The 17,453-nt window shown below is 48.4% G+C and overlaps 1 protein-coding gene across 2 annotated transcripts in view; it reads left to right on the top strand.

Moving 5' to 3' along the window:
• Pik3c2b (phosphatidylinositol-4-phosphate 3-kinase catalytic subunit type 2 beta) overlaps positions 1 to 17,453 on the top strand; it is a 70,935-nt gene that overhangs the window by 33,496 nt on the left and 19,986 nt on the right. For both annotated transcript variants that reach the window (XM_017797463.2, XM_008830387.3), the window contains 13 exons: positions 175 to 321; positions 903 to 936; positions 2,853 to 3,048; positions 4,068 to 4,190; positions 9,257 to 9,424; positions 9,935 to 10,046; positions 11,273 to 11,415; positions 12,365 to 12,553; positions 13,055 to 13,148; positions 13,296 to 13,390; positions 13,805 to 13,985; positions 15,590 to 15,697; positions 16,327 to 16,419. In XM_017797463.2, coding sequence (XP_017652952.1) covers positions 175 to 321; positions 903 to 936; positions 2,853 to 3,048; positions 4,068 to 4,190; positions 9,257 to 9,424; positions 9,935 to 10,046; positions 11,273 to 11,415; positions 12,365 to 12,553; positions 13,055 to 13,148; positions 13,296 to 13,390; positions 13,805 to 13,985; positions 15,590 to 15,697; positions 16,327 to 16,419 — 1,683 coding nt within the window. The remainder of the gene's footprint in view (positions 1 to 174; positions 322 to 902; positions 937 to 2,852; positions 3,049 to 4,067; positions 4,191 to 9,256; positions 9,425 to 9,934; positions 10,047 to 11,272; positions 11,416 to 12,364; positions 12,554 to 13,054; positions 13,149 to 13,295; positions 13,391 to 13,804; positions 13,986 to 15,589; positions 15,698 to 16,326; positions 16,420 to 17,453) is intronic.

The following is a 17,453-nucleotide window of genomic DNA, read 5'->3' as shown; positions in this document are numbered from 1 at the left end:
CTGACTCAAAGCAAGAGACTTATTTGCTGATGCTAGATACTTGAAAATAAAGCATGGTTCCTGGAGTTCCTCTTTAGAGTCATGAGCCTTATACTGCCTGACTCATTCCTGTAAAGACTGGGTTGGGGGAGGCATAGAGCTGATCTACCAGCTTCACTATGTGGCCTCCCACAGGGGGACTTCCCGCTGAAGGCCGACAGGGTGGTCCAGTCTGTCAAGGCCATCTGCAATGCCCTGGCTGCTGTGGAGACCCCCGAGATCACCAGCGCTCTCAACCAGCTGCCCCCCTGCCCTTCACGCATGCAACCCAAAATCCAAAAGGTAAAGGAGCCCAGGTGTTAGCATGACGAACAGGAATGTTTACAGGTAACTGGGCTGCTGGTTACTGGGTGACTAGGTGTCCACTTATGAAAAGGTTCTTCTCCACTTCCATCTTTTATGTGTAAGCAGTTCAGACCCAACAGTTCCTGGGACATGGATGCCAAGTGTGTCCCCCCTTCCTGAGGATAGGGTAGGCTAGTGTCTGCCCTGTGGGAATAATCGTGTGAGCTCAGGCCAGAAAGGCATTATTCATGGTCACTGATGCATTGCCTAGCCATGGTTTGCTTATCCATCAGGGCACAAAACCAAACCAGTAGGAAAATCTTCAGTGCCTGGGCTCAGTGACTCCACAGTGGGAGCTGTGCGTGTGATCATGAGGATTCTTCTTGTCATTTGCTTCACCCTGTCCCTCTTGTGACTCTGGTGTAGACAGACCATCATGTTCTCCCCTTCCCTGGGGAGTCTCTGCTCCTCCAGGCCAGCCTAGCTCAGATGAGCGTAGCTGTGAAAAGCCCTTCTTTCAGCTGTGATGAAGCAGGCCTGGGTTCTGAAGCGCTCTCCCTCCTCTTTTTCCCCAACAGGATCCCAGTGTGTTGGCTGTGCGGGAAAACCGAGGTAAGGAAACTGCTCTCCTGCTTTGTCCTGTAGGGGCAGCTGAAAACTGCCAACTGCTGGCTCAGCCCGCATTCTTCCTCCTTGGCCCCCTTGATTTATGTGTGTGTGAGCGTGTGCTTCTGTGTGTGTATCTGTGTGTTTCCCTATGAGGTGTGGACACAGATGGAGACCACATTTCTTTCCACAGATCTTTCTCTCATTATTCTTGCCAGTCAGTCCTTCTGGTGTCCCTGGGAGAGGGTGATGAGGTGATGTGGGTGTGGGAGTTGGGGGAGGATGGTGAGGCTGAGTTTGTCTTATAATCTGGATGGAAAAGCTCCCCCTTATGTAGGTTGTGATTCTCCTGCCAGCAGCTACAACACTTCCAATTTAGAATGGGATTTGGGAGAAGGGAGAAAGAATTTTTCCCTTGGATTTTTCTCTTGCAATCTTTAAGCAAAACCTTGCTCTAAAAACTCATGTTACTGAGATTGTTAAAGTGAATCCATCTTTTGGACTTCATGAACTTTTTGTCTACAAAAACTATTCTAGACCTGACATAAATTTCCAGCTGTGTGTATGCGTGTGTGTGTGTGTGTGTGTGTGTGTGTGTGTGTGTGTGTGTGTGTGTATGCACGCCTATGGTGCTGGAGATGGCACCCAGTACCTTGCATATTCTGGTTAAGTACTTTTTCCACTACTGAGCTACACACCTACTAGCTTTCTGTTTTGTCAAGAAGTGACAAAACTTATTTATTGAAAAAGGGTCTCACTGTGTAGCTCTGGCTGACTAGAACTTACTCTGTAGATCAGGCTGGCCTTAATCTCACAGAGATCTGCCTGTCTGCCTCCCAAGTGCTGGGATTAAAGGTGTGTGCCACCACACTTGATTATTTATTTATTTATTTATTTTATTTATTTATTTTTTTGGTCTTTTTGAGACAGGGTCTCCCTGTAGCCCCAGGCTGGCCTTGAACTCACAAAGATCCACCTGCTTCTGCCTCCCGAGTGCTGGGATTAAAGGCGTGCGCCACCACACCCAGCTGACTATTTTTTAAATATTTTATTTATTATTTTAATTTTTATGTGTATGAGTATATTGCCTACATGTATGTAAGTGTACCCTTGTCTTGCAATGCTCATAGAGATCAGAAGAGGGTATGGGATTCCCATGGAACTGGAGTTACAGATGTTTGTTAGCCACGATATGGGTGCTGGGAATCCTACCTGGGTCCTCTGCAAGAGCAACCAGTGCTCTTAACCACTGAGCCATCTCTCCAGCCCCCTATTTATTTAGTTTTTGAGACAGGGTCTCACTGTGGTGCTCTGGCTGGCCTGAAACTTGCTATGTAGGCCAAGCTGGCCTTGAACTCACAGAGATCTGCCTACCTTTGCTTCCTGAGTGTTGGGATTAAAGATGTGTGCTACCATGCCCAGCCAAGAAATTACTTTTTTTTTGTCTTTTTGAGACAAGGTCTCACTATAGCCCCAGCTCACCTTGAACTCACTATGTAGACCAGGCTGCCCTTGAACTCACAGATCCACCTGCCTCTGCTTCCCAAGTGCTGGGACTAAAGGTATATACCACCATGCCCAGCTCTCAGAGATGACTTTTTAAAAAGAACATATTAACACTAGATCATGTAAGTAGCAATATAATATAGGACCACGTTTAAAACTGAGTACCTGTTGATGGAGAGTTTACCACACTCCTACATCTTTCTTGTTTCTCCACGAATGGGTGAACTTTGTCACAGCCATTAGAAACTGTGTGAAGAGCTCTAGGGAGACACATGAGCTTCACTTCCTGGAGGCTTCACACACAGGGGCTCACAAGACTGATTTGGGGATCACTGTCCCGGGCCATCCTATCTTTGTAGTGCTGGGGCCACAAAATTGCACTTGTTGAGTTTCCTTTCTGACCCTTCCTTTCACAGAGAAGGTGGTAGAAGCCTTGACAGCAGCCATCTTGGACTTGGTTGAGCTGTACTGCAGCACATTCAATGCGGACTTTCAGACTGCAGTGCCTGGGAGCCACAAGCATGATTTGGTTCAGGAGGCCTGCCATTTCTCCGGGGCACTAGCCTTCACTGTGTATGCTACCCACCGTATCCCCATCACCTGGGCTACCAGGTGAGTCAGAGCTCTAAGGAGACACATGAGCTTGACTTCTGGAGGCTTTACGTCTTCTGCGTGTGTCTTCTCTATCCTCCATCTTAGGATGTGTAATATTGTGTGGCATTCTGCTGCAACAGGGCTAAAACTGGTGATCCAGGTGCCTGAGGGGAACTCAGGCTGAGGCATCTCTGAGAGAGAAAGTCCCCCAGGAGATGGAGAAGCACCTGCCCTTCCCTCAGTGTTGGCTGCCTCAGCATCTCTGCCCCCTCCAGATTCAAAGCCAGCTGAGGGAGACAAGCGACAGATGGCCAGTTCCCAGATAGAGTGTGCCCCACGCCAATGGCTGCACTCTCTTGCAGATGCACAATGGGAGGGGTTTGGGGGGGGTGACCCTTTGTCTGGGGTTCCCTTGCAGGGGTGGGGGGAGGAGGACGTTCATTTGGTAATCCTCAGATCCTCTGCTGGGTCCCCAGCATCCAAGGCCTGGAGGAATAGGCATTTGGCCCCATCCCACCCTCACTAGCCCCATCCCCGCCTTCCTCCCTTCCTCTTCTTTCTTTGTTCCTCACTTAATGTATTCCTCTGGGTGATTGGTGTAGAACAAAGAAGGCAGCCTGGGAAACAGGGGCCTTCTCTGACCTCTTCTGTCAGGCACCTGTCAGAGCTACAGGAACCCCCATGTGTTGGCATTCATGGCGGCATATGTCGTTTTCCTCCCCACTCTCCTTGCCTGCACATACATACACACACACATATGCATGTGTGCTTGTGTGCTACACTTGATGGGCTGGAGCTGACTGTAAGGAGGAGGCTGGATGGCCATTCCCATGAAAGGAAAAACCTCTGTACTCAGCATAGGCCTGAGACCCTGGGGGTCCAGGGAGCCAGATGGAGTTGCTGCTCCCTAAACAGACTTTCTTAAGCCCAGCCCCATGTTGCCACTTCCAGAGACCAAGAAAACTATACCAAAAGTAATAGAGGTGGGCATTAGGGTACCAAGAATGCTTTTAAGGGCTGTTCCCTTTCTTTTGTAGCTATGAAGATTTCTACCTCTCCTGCTCCCTCAGCCATGGTGGCAAGGAACTGTGCAGCCCCCTGCAGACTCGACGGGCTCACTTCTCCAAGTACCTGTTCCACCTCATCATCTGGGACCAGCAGTAAGCTCCCTCCAGGCCCCAGGCTGGGCCTAGACCAACCTGCTTACTTCAGAAATACCCTGGGGCAAGGAACAAGCCTAGGTCAGAAAAGGGTTCTGTTGCTGTCCTTATCCAGACCAGGTCATTCAGTCTCTTGAGTCTCCACTTCCTTGATGCTTAAATGGGGACAAATATTTCTACCTCTCAAGTTATTAGGAACATCCGATGACAAGTGTCCATAAAGACTCTTTGGAATCTATAAAGGACCATATAAATGTTACTTGGTAATTAAAAATACCTCATTTAAAAAAAATACTTTATTATTTTTATTTTATGTGTATGCATGTATTGCCTGCATGTAGGTAAGTGCGCCTGTCTCGTGCAAAGCCCGTGGAAGTCAGAAGAGGCTGTTGGATCCCCAGGAACTGGAGTTACAGACAGTTGTTAGCTGCCATGTGGGTGCTGGGATTTGAACCTGGGTCTTCTGGAAAAATAGTCAGTGTTCTTAACTGCTGAGCCAACTCTCCAGCCCCAATACCTCATTCTTTTGATCTTGCCTCTCTTAAAGAATGTAACTGGTTTACAAGATTTCCATCTCTCCTTTCCTCCCAAAGTTTGCTTAGAATAGGCAAATGTGCTGAGGGTATGGCCTGAATTAGAGTGTTTGCCTAGCATGCACAACGTCCTGGATTTGAGCCCTAGAGCAGCATAAAACAAACAAAAAGCACAAAATTCTACTAATTTAGTTGGGCATAGTGGTGCACATGTATAATCTCAGCACTTGGGAAGCAGAGGCAAGAAAGAGGTCACCATAATTTTGAGGCCAACCTGGACTACATAGCAAGTTCTAGGTCAACCAAGAGATACTATCTCAAAATACACAAAGTATCAGTAGCGGGGCCATGCCTTGTCCTTTATGGATAGAGCAAGGAGGATTGTCTAGAGAATGAAATAGTGAATGTGAAGCAAAGGAATAAGTTCTCTTTCTAGTTCTCTCTAATCCTATGTTCTTGCTAGCCTGTCTATTCCTCAGTTTCTCAAATTGAGCAGCAAGACCATTTGTTTAATTTAGAGACAGATGTAGCATTGACGTGAGATAGGCAGTCATAAATATGACATTGGGCCGGGCATGATGCACCTTTAATCCCAGCACTGGGAAGGTAGAGACAGGCAAATCTCTGTGAGTTCCAGGCCAGCCAGAGTTACTCAAAGAGACCCTATTTCAGAAAACCAAAAAATATAAATATTAAATACATATGACATGGGGGCTAGAGAGACAATGGTTAATTGCACTGGCTACTATTTGTAGAGAACCTGGGTTCAGTTCTCAGCACCCATATGGTAGCCAACAACTGTTTGAACAAAAGTTCTAGGTGATCTGATGTCCTCTTCTGGCCCTTGAGGGCACTGCATGCACAGGTGCACTAATGTACACCCAGGGAAAACACTGATACACATAAAATTAAAAGCAAAACAAACAAAAAACTTAGAAGCTGGAGAGATGGCTTAGCAGTTAAGAACTCTGAATGTTCTTGCAGAAGACCTGGGTTTGAATCCCAGCACCCACATGGCAGCTAACAACTGTCTATAACTCCAGTTCCAGGGGATCTGACAGCCTCTTCTGTCCTCTGAGGGCATTACACGACATGGGTACACTTAACTACATGCAGGCAATACATGCATACACATAAAAATATAAAAATAATAAAAATTTATTATTTTTTTTTTTTTTTTTAATTTATTATTTTTTTTTTTGTCTTTTTGAGACAGGGTCTCCCTGTAGCCCCAGCTGTCCTGGAACTCACTATGTAGACCAGGCTGGCCTTGAACTCACAGAGATCCACCTGCCTCTGCCTACCAAGTGCTGGGATTAAAGGTGCACGCCACCATGCCCAGCAAAATATTTTTTAAAAATCTTTAAAAAAAATGACACTATTAGCATAAGACATTATCAGCTTCCAGTTATTAACAATTTTATTTCAGGAAGAAAAGCTTCAGCCAAGCAAGGCAGGAAGGAAATGAGGGGTGACAGGACCTTGAGTGTTTGCAGGTGTTTGCCTGCCCAGTGCCTTGCTGTGCTATACTCATCTGCTCTCCAGACAGTTAGAAAGCCCCTTGTTTGTCGTCCCCAGCTTCACTTCCCTAGGTCAACCATATCTGAGTCCTCTTTGCATAGTGGCAAATGCATCTTCAGTATGCATGGTACAGATTTATAAAGAAAGAAGTGCATCCTCTGGCAGATCAAGAATGCAAAATAGACAAAGGGTCAGGAAGGCTAGATTATTTAATAGGTAGATTATATGGGAGACAAACCCTATTCATCACACTGAGGTTATTCTTAGAACAGTAATGGTGTACAACTCCCACTAACAAACACTTACCAGGGTAGGAGGAACTCTTTGGAAACAGGGTAGCTGCATTAAGTGGTCCCTGAGAAACAGGGCTTGGTACTCAGTTCTGCAATACTAACACTCAGGAGCTGAGGCAGGATTGATGTCAATTTGAGGCCTGCCTAGGCTACATAGTGAGACACTGTCTCAGTGAGGCCCTGGGTTCAATCCAGCACTGCTAAAATAAATAGCTTCCAAGTTTCACTGTCCCCTTGGGATTCTCCATCCTTCCCTGTTGCTGCCTAGGGAAGTGGTGCTGAGGAACATAGTTCCAGGTACGGAGGCCCACCCTGCCCAATGGATATCTGTCTGCTCTGGGTCTGAGCAGACAGATCAGACCCAGATCCACAGGGCCAGTCCTCTAAGGTATACAGCCTGGGTGGAGAGCATAGTCTCAGCACTACCACCCCCAGTGTCCAAAGTGAGATCTCTCAGCCTTCCTAATCAAGGCCAAGGCATGAGGGAGAAGGTACTACCCTGTGGAGTTCAGGAAACAGTTTTGGGCCAGCCATCCTTCAACTGTGCTCTCAGTAGATGCGGCTATTCTAGACAGCTTAAAATGAAGGTATTATAGGACCACCCTATAGGATTTTGAAGCACAGTTAAGACACTGTAAGAACTTGCTCAGTGGTAGAATGCTTGCCTAACATGCATAAGGCCATGAGTTCACCACAAAAATCAAATAAATAAATTAATTAATTAAATAAAATACTTGGACAGCTGGGTGCATGCCTATAATCCCAGCATTTAGGAGGCTGAAGCAGGATTACCATGAGTTCAGAATTAGCCTAGGCTATATAATGAGACCCTGGCACAGTGTCTAGTGATCAATGCATTCTTCTTCACTGTCTTCATCTTAGGTCCCTCCTCAGTTCCTGTTTCTCTGTTCCAGGTGGCTAACAAAGTAGCTGATGCTTGGGGGTATGTGTGTGAAAATGCTGTCAGCATAGCCCAGTTTCAGTATAACTAGTGTCAGGTAGCGGAAAGGGGCACAGAGAGCTACGTCCTCTCTTCCCTGATGAGTACACTGAGTGCCAAGCTATGAGTTCAGTTGCTCAAGAGAGTGACCAAGCAAGACTGAAGCCCCAGCACATTCCCTGGAAGAGGCAGCCCCTGTGTTTTGAAATTGAAGAAGAGTTTCTCAGGTGAGGAAGAGAGCTAGCTCTGCAGTAGTAGTGGTTCTCCTGACCAGCCCCAGGCAAAGGATTGTGGAGGCCATTTTAGAGTCCCATTGGCATTCCATTTTGGAATCAGATATTCTCAAGGCCTGAAGAATGGGGGCCTTGCTTGCTTCTTGGTGTTATAGTTTCAGTCAAACCAACCAACCTTCCCTCCTTCCTTCTTTTTGAAATAGTATCTCTTATCCAGGTTGGCCTGGTACTCTCTATGTTGCCTTTGAGCTTATAGCAGTCCTCCTGATTCAGCCTCCCCACTGTTGGGATCACAGGCATGAGCTACCATACTTGGCATTTCTCCCTTCTTGGGTGACCAGAAAGGGATCAGGACCAGCTCCTTTTCCCTGGCTGCAGGGTCAACTGTTTCTCTCTCCCACTGCACCAGGATAGGGATCAGCTCACTCTCAAAATAGGCCCAGCAGCCGTGCTCTGTCCCTCCAGCCAAACCCAGCCTGGCATGTCCGCTGGCTGTTGAAGGGGCCCTAATTATAGCTGTGGGCCCCTGAGTAGAGGCAGCTGAGGCAGAGCAGGACTGTGCCAGTCTGTGATTGTCCAGTGCCTCCTTTAAGTGGAGATTTTTTCCCAGGAGTGAGGGGCAGTGAAGAGGAAGGCTATTTTATCTGAAACTGCTGACCTTGGGGGTGACTGCCCAGCCTCTGTGCCCTTTGGGTATAGAAGCAGCTGGGCCTTGGGCCGGCTAGAAGGGTGTGGCAGTGTGGACTTTGGCCCAGCTTCCCAGAAAGGTAACAGGGTGGGTCCTCTTTCCCCAGCTTCCATTTTCCCTCCACCTCCCCCACCCAAGTCTCCTCTTCCAGAACTCAGAGGGAGTGGCTGGGTGTAGTTCAGTCATTACTGGCCAAGGAAACATCTGGGTTTGAGGAGTGGTCAGCTGCTTGGTCAGTTCTCTTGGCCCTGCCAGTTGACTTTCTTACCCCAAGGGGACTTTATAAAGCCCCTTCTCTTTATTCCTTTGACTTTGAGCTTGTTTTCAAATGGGAACAAACCATGACATGTCCCTGGGGCTAAGAAAGGGGACACAAACAGATAAGAGGGCTGTGGGGGGAGGGCCGACTGAGTGCACTGAGAGCAGAGGTCCTGGTGCTTCTTCCTCATGGCTCTCAGAGTAGGGCATGGTGAAGGGATGGGACTGTTGAGTGGAAAGGACCACAGAAACAGCTTTGCTGACCCTCTTAGGAATCCTAAAGTGAGGAAGGATCCTGGCACAGGACAGAATGGGTGACCACCTGGACAATGAGATAGCTCTGCTAAGCAAGTTCTGCCTGGTCCCTGCCTAGAAATTGGGTTTTTTTGTTTTGTTTTGTTTTTTTAAATCTATTGAGGAGCCTGAAAGACATCTTACTGTGCTTCAGGGGGCACATGGTAGAGGTCTTGCTTAGTTTGGAGCCTTTAATGGTTTTACAGGACAGCTTTCCTAGGGAACATATGTGGCACCCTGAAAGACTAATTCTCTGCCTGTACTTGATGTTCCAGGCCCCCTGATTCTGGTCTCCTTGTTTCCTAGGATCTGCTTCCCAATACAGGTAAAAAGGCTGCCTCGGGAGACCCTATTGTGTGCCACACTCTATGCCTTGCCCATTCCCCCGCCTGGGAGTTCTTCCGAAGCCAATAAGCAGCGACGAGTGCCCGAAGCCCTGGGCTGGGTCACTACTCCACTCTTCAACTTCAGGCAGTATGTGAGCCCCAGGGGAGTAGCTTCTGGTTTTACAGGGAAACAGGGGTTAGAGATAAAAGCCTGGTTGCTACTCTCAGTGTCCTTGGGTTGGTCATATGGGGCTCACTGAGAAGTCTAGAGGTCCCCAGTCCTGGTAGAGAGGCCAGTGCACAGAACTAGTGACTAAGACTGTTGATGAAAACTGTTAGTGGGGGAGGAACATGGGAAAGCATGCTCAGGTAACATGTCATTGGTCCTGTTACCAGAAGGACCATAGAGGTCATCTCACCAGGCCTCTCTGCCTTAAGAAAGCAGCTTTGCTTTCTTCCCTGGTCATCTTGGCCAGGGATTGGGAGGCTCAGAGAGGCTTCCTAGGTATTAGAAGGGAGAGCCACGGTGTGTGAGGAGAATAAAAGAGAAAGAAGACAGTGGCTTCAACCAGAAAAGTCAGGCTTGGGCACTGGGAGCAGAAGAGAAACTACCACTTAGCCTGTGGATTTGTTGGCCTATCTCACCCTCCTATCTTAGAGTCTTGACCTGTGGCCGGAAGCTTCTGGGCTTGTGGCCAGCAACACAGGAAAACCCCAGTGCCCGTTGGAGTGCACCTAATTTCCACCAGCCAGACAGTGTCATCCTGCAGGTAAGACCCAGCTTTTCCATCCCACCCATCACAGGGCACCAGAGTCAGTTCTGAGGCCCCTTTTGAGTTGTAGGCTGGAACTGTGGGCATGGGATGAAGACGTGACTGAGAGAATGTGGCTGGACCCAGATGGGACTAGTGAGTGGAAGTGGGAGGTATCCATCTTCCATTTCTCATCATCCCCTGGAGGAGGCCCAGCCCCTTGTCTGAATTCTCACAGTTCTAGGTCTGATCCAATCTGTGCTGCCTCTCGTGAGGCCCACGTAAAAGTATTCCAGCAAGTTACTTGGCATCTTAAGGGGGACCCCTTCTTAGAGGGAAGGAGAGGAGCTGGTTAGGTCCTAGGTCTTGTGTCTAGTTCCAGCTCCCCTTTCTCATGAGATGCTGTTGTATGGAGTTGTGAATGTCAATGATGATAGAGAATGAAACAAAAAGATACAGAATATATGCTCCATGACACAAGTATTTTTACCTTATTCACCACTCTATGTCCAGGGCCTAGAAAAACTCATCAGGGTGTTTAAATACTTTATCAGGGCTCAGTTAGCTCTTGCTGACTAGGTAGAACCCTAGAGCAGTATATCTTTCAGCTCTGATGCCCATCTTAAGAGAACCTACATCTGGTGTCACAGAGTAAGGGGACCTAGTGTCAGGCCCTAGAGTTAGTAGAGATTTCACCCAGTGTGTGGCCCCCAGCTTCCAGCAGGCTGCAGCACCTCAAGAACCACACTAAGGAGTCCCCAGCATCAGCCTGAATGCTCTCAGTGGTTTACTCAAGCAATACCTGTTCAGGGTTGTTGGGGTGGGGCTTGTCCTGTCATCCATAAGCTTCTGTCTCTCTTACTCATTTTTCCCATATTTCCTTTTGGAGGTAGATTGAGGTAAGGCAGGGCTTTACTATGATCCCCAACTGGTCTGGAACTCAACTATGCAGACTAGGCTTACTGTGAACTTGGAGTGATACTCCTGCCTCAGAGTGCTGGGATCACTAGCATGAACCACCACACCAGGCTTCCTATTAATTTTTGCTGAAAGTTACAGCTGGAAGAGACTTTGAACCAAGTGTAGCTAGGCTATTTTACAAAGAACCTCTGGAAAAGAGAAGAAAGGAGGAAGGCAGAAGCACTCAGCAGGGAGCCGGCCCCCAGGAGGTAGCTACCCCTAGGAGGTAGCTGCCCTGCTAATGCTGATGTTGTCCCCTGTCTCTCCCCTGATCCTACCCTAAGATTGACTTCCCCACCTCCGCCTTTGACATCAAGTTCACCAGCCCTCCTGGAGACAAGTTCAGCCCCCGCTATGAGTTTGGCAGCCTCCGGGAGGAAGACCAACGCAAACTTAAAGATATCACGGAGAAGGAGTCCCTATACTGGTGAGGCCCAGGGCACCCGCTGACTGTCAGAGTCGGTCTGGCCTGTCAGCATCTGGTCCCTGCTCTTATGCTTGATAAGTGGAGGTAGGATGGGATTGGCACTGCAACGACCTAGGTGGGAGGTGATGGTAGCAGCTCCAAACCTTTCTCCACAAGCTGAGAGTAGGAAAGAGCAGATCTGGAAATGAGATCTGAGAATGCCCAGCCCCACACTAGTGACCTGGCCAATTCAACTACTAGGAGGATCAGACCTCTGTCCCTACCTCAGATATGCTGTCTCCTCGCTGTCTGGTGGGGCAGCTGGCTGTGGTCCTCACCTCCCTGCCCCACGTCCTGTCCCTTCTACACCAACAGCCTTTGCATTTTTCTGGCCTTGTCACTTTCCAAAAAGGATCAGGTGTCATGGCAAGCTGGCAGCTCTCAGGAGGAAATGAGTTCAGGCTGATCTCATTCTTTAGGCTGCTGTGTCCATCAGGACTGGAGAGGGTGGGGTGAGAGGGAGGGGAGTCAGGGCTCTTGCTCTGCCCAGCCTCCTCTCTGGTCCCTGCATAGCTTGCTGAATGTGCTGGGTGGGGGAACAAGAGAGGCAGACCTCCCTGCCCCCACCCCATTCCCAACCCCTCACTTCATTAGCCCCTCAGTTCCCTTCTCCCATTAGACACCTGATCTCAGGCAAGCTCAATTAGCTGCAGACCCTATAAAAATCAACAGAAGTCCCATGAGGCCTCTCAGCTGTCCAACTACTGACAATTATGGCTCACTGCCCTCTAGTGTCTCTATTCACTAGCTGGGAGCTAGCCACCCCACCCCCACCCCAGTACTTCAGGGTACCCCCAGATTTGGTGTCCCCTTAGCCTATACATTCTGCCTCTGAATGACCGTGTGTACAGCAATTCCCTTGGAACATAAGTTCTCCACCCCCTGTCTGACTCTGCCACCCTCCCCACAGGCTCACTGATGCTGACAAGAAGCGCCTGTGGGAGAAGCGATATTACTGCCACTCGGAGGTGAGCTCACTCCCCCTGGTGCTTGCCAGCGCACCCAGCTGGGAGTGGGCTTGCCTACCCGACATCTATGCTCTGCTGAAGCAGTGGACCCACATGAACCACCAGGATGCCCTGGGGCTCCTGCATGCCACGTGAGTTGCAGCGTGCACCTGTCCCAGCCCCAGCCCCATCTCTGGTGGGGGCCCCTTTGGGGAAATGGTGACATAGACATGGGTATTCAGGACTTTACCAGCTTTTCTTTTGTACGTATCATAAAACTGTACAGTGAGCCCCCCCATATGCCTAGATTCCACCGCTAGCATTTCCTGGATCTCATTTTTAAGCTTTAAAAAATATTGTCAGGCATGGTGGCGCATGCCACCCATGTACTTGGGAAGCAGAGGCAGGTGGATCTCTGTGAGTTCAAGCCAGCCAGGTCTATATAGTGAGTTCCAGGCCAGCTGGCATTCTTCTGCTTCTCCCCACCCAAGGGAGACTGCCTGCTGGCCATTCCTACGGACTGCAATCTGGAGGAGATGCAGATCCTTTTTCCTTCTCCTTACACTGACACCCAGGTATGAAGGTACATGGCTCACATCTCTGTCACAGCCAGCAGCCCAACAGGGTTGTCAGGGTCCTGCACTCTTTTGCAGCTTCCCAGACCAGGAGGTCCGCCGGATGGCTGTCCAGTGGATCGGCTCACTCTCGGATGCTGAGCTGCTTGACTACCTGCCCCAGCTCGTGCAGGTACATGAACTTGCAGTACTGATGCTCTTATCCCCCAAATCTTAAGCTTGTCTACAGCTGCCCCTCAGAGCCAAGGTCCCAGGAGATAGTAGTCAGTGTAGATTTCAGGTGGTTAATGAAGCCTTGTGTTTGCTTTTTCCTGAACAGGCCCTCAAGTATGAGTGCTACCTGGATAGTCCATTGGTGCGCTTTCTCCTGAAACGAGCCATCTCTGACCTGAGAGTGACCCACTACTTTTTCTGGTAAACTCATGTGCAGAAACAGGGGAGGTAGACCCGAATCCTTTATGGGAGAGTATTTCTCCCAGGCATGCAGGGATGAGGAGCCAAGAGATTGAGCTCTAGTATGTTTTTGATCTACCCTGTAGCCTTAGTCTAGCATCTCTCCTCTGAGGGTCTCAGTTCACTTCGATGTAGCTCAGGGAAGATCACCTATGCCCCTTTTCTCCACCCACCCATGGCAGAACTGTGAAGATGAGCTGAGCTGTAGAGGGGCTTTGAGTTCAAAGACAAGGTAGACATTCAATATGTATTTTTCTTCTCTGAGGCAAGGGGTGGGTTTTCTAGTGAGTTGAAGCAGAACGTTACCCCTTTCCCCCTTACTCCACTGCCTGTGGCTCTTAAGTGGCCTGAATCCCCACTTGCCCTGCCTCGCAGGTTACTGAAGGATAGCCTCAAGGACTCTCAGTTCAGTATCCGCTACCAGTACCTGCTGGCAGCCCTGCTCTGTTGCTGTGGCAAGGGACTGAGGGAAGAGTTTAACCGCCAGTGCTGGCTTGTCAACACTCTGGCCAAACTGGCCCAGCAGGTCCGGGAGGCCACACCCTCTGCACGCCAGGTGAGTAGGATAGGTGAGCCAGGCAAGATTGCCTAGCCCAGCCTCTGTTTCTGGCCAAGACTTCTGTAACCTAGAGTTTACTTCTCAGGCATCCTGAGTAGCAGGATGACATATGACCATCTCTGATTTAGGAACTAGAAAGAGGTAGCTGTAACCTGCAGGCTATAAGCAGATAGTCCTCAAGCTGGGAATAGCCCATGAATGTGTTTTATTTGGCCTGTAAAATATTACAATTTTGATGTAGCTGTTTGCCTTAAAGGTTAGGCATTCTTGTATATTTTGTCTATTACACAAGTGTACTCATTAGGTAAGGGCTAAGGTCTAGTCATTTTTTTTTTTTTCTTTTTTTTCTTTTTTTTTTTTTTTTTTTTTTTTTTTTTTTTTTTTTGACAGGGTCTCTCTAGTCTCAGGCCTTCTGGAAGTCACTGTGTAAACCAGGCTGGCCTCGATCTCACAGAGATCCGCCTGCCTTTGCCTCCTGAGGGTTGAGATTAAAAGCATGCACTACCATGCCCAGTGTGATCCAGTCACTTTTTTTTTTTGTTCTTTTTGAGACAAGGTCTCCTGTAGCCCCAGCTGATCTGGAACTCACTATGTAGACCAAGCTACCCTTGAACTCACAGAAATCTGCCTGCTTCTTCCTCCTGAGCTCTGGGTTTAAAGGCATGTACTACCATACGTGGCTGATCCAGTCACTTTTTAAAAATTTGTTATTTTATGTGTATGAGTGTTTTACCTGCATGGATATAAGTGCACCCACATGTGCAATGTCCATGGAGGCCAGAAGAGAGTGTTGGATTCCCTGGAACTGGAGTTATGGTTGGCTGTTAGTGACCATGTGGGTGCTGGGAACTGAATCCAGGTCCTCTGCAAGAGCAGCCAGTGCTCTTAACTGCTGAGCCATCTCTCCAACCTCAGATCTAGTGATCACTCTGGGGACCATGGATCAGGGCAGAGACAGGTGACAGGAAGAAGATCTCCATCTGCTTGCTTGAAGGCACTGTGCTAAACCATCAGTGCTCTTGGTTACTGATACTAAAAACTGGGAGCTTTGGGAGCTGGAAAGATGACTCAGCAGTTAAGAGCACTGACTATTCTTGCAAAGGACTCCGGTTCGGTTCCCAACACCCATATGGCTGCTAACAACCATCCATAACTCCAGTTCCAGGGGATTTTGACCTCCGTGGGCACTGTACAACATGGGTGCAACTTACGTACATTCAGGCAGTACATCCATACATATAAAATAAAAATAAGTAAAATTTTAAAAAAAACTGGGTGTTTTTATATTAAAGTCTGGATCATCAACTTTTCTTGGAAAAACCTGGGCAGTACTTTCCCCCTTAGGGTGTCACTGCCCTGGCTTTTGTGTCTGCTTCCTGCCATTCTACTGACTGCCTGACCTCTGTAGAAAATCGGGCTTTCTTCTTGTGCACTGGGCCAGGCTGGGACCCACATGGGTGGTTCTCCTTCCCAAGAGTCCCCCAGAGGTCGTTCGTGCTATTCGGGCACATGACTAGGCACCTTCCTATGGGAGAGGTCTGGCTATGAGTGGAAACTGTGGGGCCCTTACCTTACTCTACTTCCTTCACCACTCCCTACAGGGCATCCTTCGCACAGGCCTGGAAGAAGTAAGACAGTTCTTTGCCCTCAATGGCTCATGCCGCCTGCCACTTAGCCCTAGTCTTCTGGTGAAGGGCATCGTGCCCAGGGTAAGTAACTGCTGGATGTGGAACGTTGCAGAATGGGGAATGCTCAGGGAACACTCTTTGCCCTGTCTTGAGAGAAAAGAGGAAGAAGGGCAAATGGATGGTCTCTTCCCAACCTGCCCACATGTGGATTTTTGCTTGGCAACTGTGTGTAGGGCATCAGAGTTGGGTCAGAGGCTGGGTCATCCTGTGATGCCAAGGATGAACTGGGAAGGTGGCAAGGATGGTAGTTCTTAGCCATACTTTCTGGGCTCATTGTCCAGCACTGGTCTTTGTTCTTCTTGTTGGTTGTTGTGCTTCATTCTTGCAACTGTTAGACAGTTTGTGCTGTCATGAACCCCATTTTCAGAGTTTAGATGGGATGTGGGACTTAGCAGAAGTAAGTTCTGAGTAGAGTGAAAGGCAGGGGTGAGAGAACAGGTGCTGGAGCCAAGGTTGTGACCTGAGCCAGGAGAGAGCAGTAAGGAGAGGTGTGTGGAACCCATCCTGGGAAATCTAGGGATACACTGAGCATGTCTTGTGAAGACCAGCAGCAGAAGGGTAGACAGCATCTTGACCCAGAATGAAGAAGTCATTTTCCTTCCTGAGTGTGAACCACACTGACAATTGTCACTGTCCTCTCTACTGTTCAGGACTGCTCCTACTTCAACTCCAATGCAGTCCCCCTCAAGCTGGCCTTCCAAAATGTGGATCCAATGGGGGAGAACATCCGAGTCATCTTCAAGGTGAGAACACTTTAATTAGCACTTAAGATACTAATGCAGAAGTGCCATGAGCTTAAAGCTGGCTTAGGATACACAGTGACTTCTAGAGCACTTTGAGCTGCACACCAAAAAACAACGCTACCAAAAAACAAACAAACAAAAACAAAGCAAGGGAAAAAGAATACTTTATTCATGCCTGGTGTGGGTGAAGGCAGTAGAGGAAAGGCTGGCAGGAAAGGCCTGGACTGTTTCTATCCCATGTGCCTTTGTGTATGTGGTGTGTGTGCATATGCCTTAGGGGACTGAACTCAGGGCCTTCAGCATGCAAGGCACCCATTCTACCACTGAACTACATCTTCAGCCACTCATGCTACCTTTTTAATATTGGAAAGACTATCAAGTAAAAAAAGATTTTGATGAGTTCATGACCCTAGAAGATAAAGAACAGTGTCAGGAGGGGCAACTGATATAGCTTAGACTATAGAAACACTTTCTGGGGGGCAGAGCTACCCCTTGGTGCCCCCACCCAATGCATGGATATAATCATCTTGTCAATGGGCATATTCTAGCAGAAGCTGGGTGACATATGGCAGGAGACTGGAGAAATTCTGTCAGGTGCAGATTAGACTAGATGAACCCTGTGCTCCCTCTGACTGGCCCCTCTATGACCATGAGAAATAAGATAGTCATAGAACATATAATACAGTGGGGAAGGCAGCATGCACCTACCTGGGGTATTGGGAGGGTATACCTGAGGGGTAGATCATATGCCTATTAGTGTCTTTAGGGCTCTAGGCTCAATTTCTAGTACCCAAAAAGTAAAATAAATACAGTTTCTATCACTCAGAACCTTATACTATACATTTACTATGTGTTAGTTCCTAATCTGGTACAAACATTCAAGTGTTTTTTGTTTTTTTTGTTTTTTTTTATGGTCTTTTTGAGACAGGGTCTCCCTGTAGCCCCAGCTGACCTGGAACTCACTATGTAGACCAGGCTGGCCTCGAGAGATCTGCCTGCCTCTGCCTCCCGAGTGCTGGGATTAAAGGCATGTA

Source organism: Nannospalax galili, unplaced genomic scaffold (assembly GCF_000622305.1).
Source record: "Nannospalax galili isolate Female #2095 unplaced genomic scaffold, S.galili_v1.0 scaffold113, whole genome shotgun sequence".
Classification (NCBI taxonomy): domain Eukaryota; kingdom Metazoa; phylum Chordata; class Mammalia; order Rodentia; family Spalacidae; genus Nannospalax; species Nannospalax galili.
The sequence above is the reverse complement of the archived record's forward strand: the minus strand, read 5'-3'. Positions and strand labels throughout refer to the sequence as shown.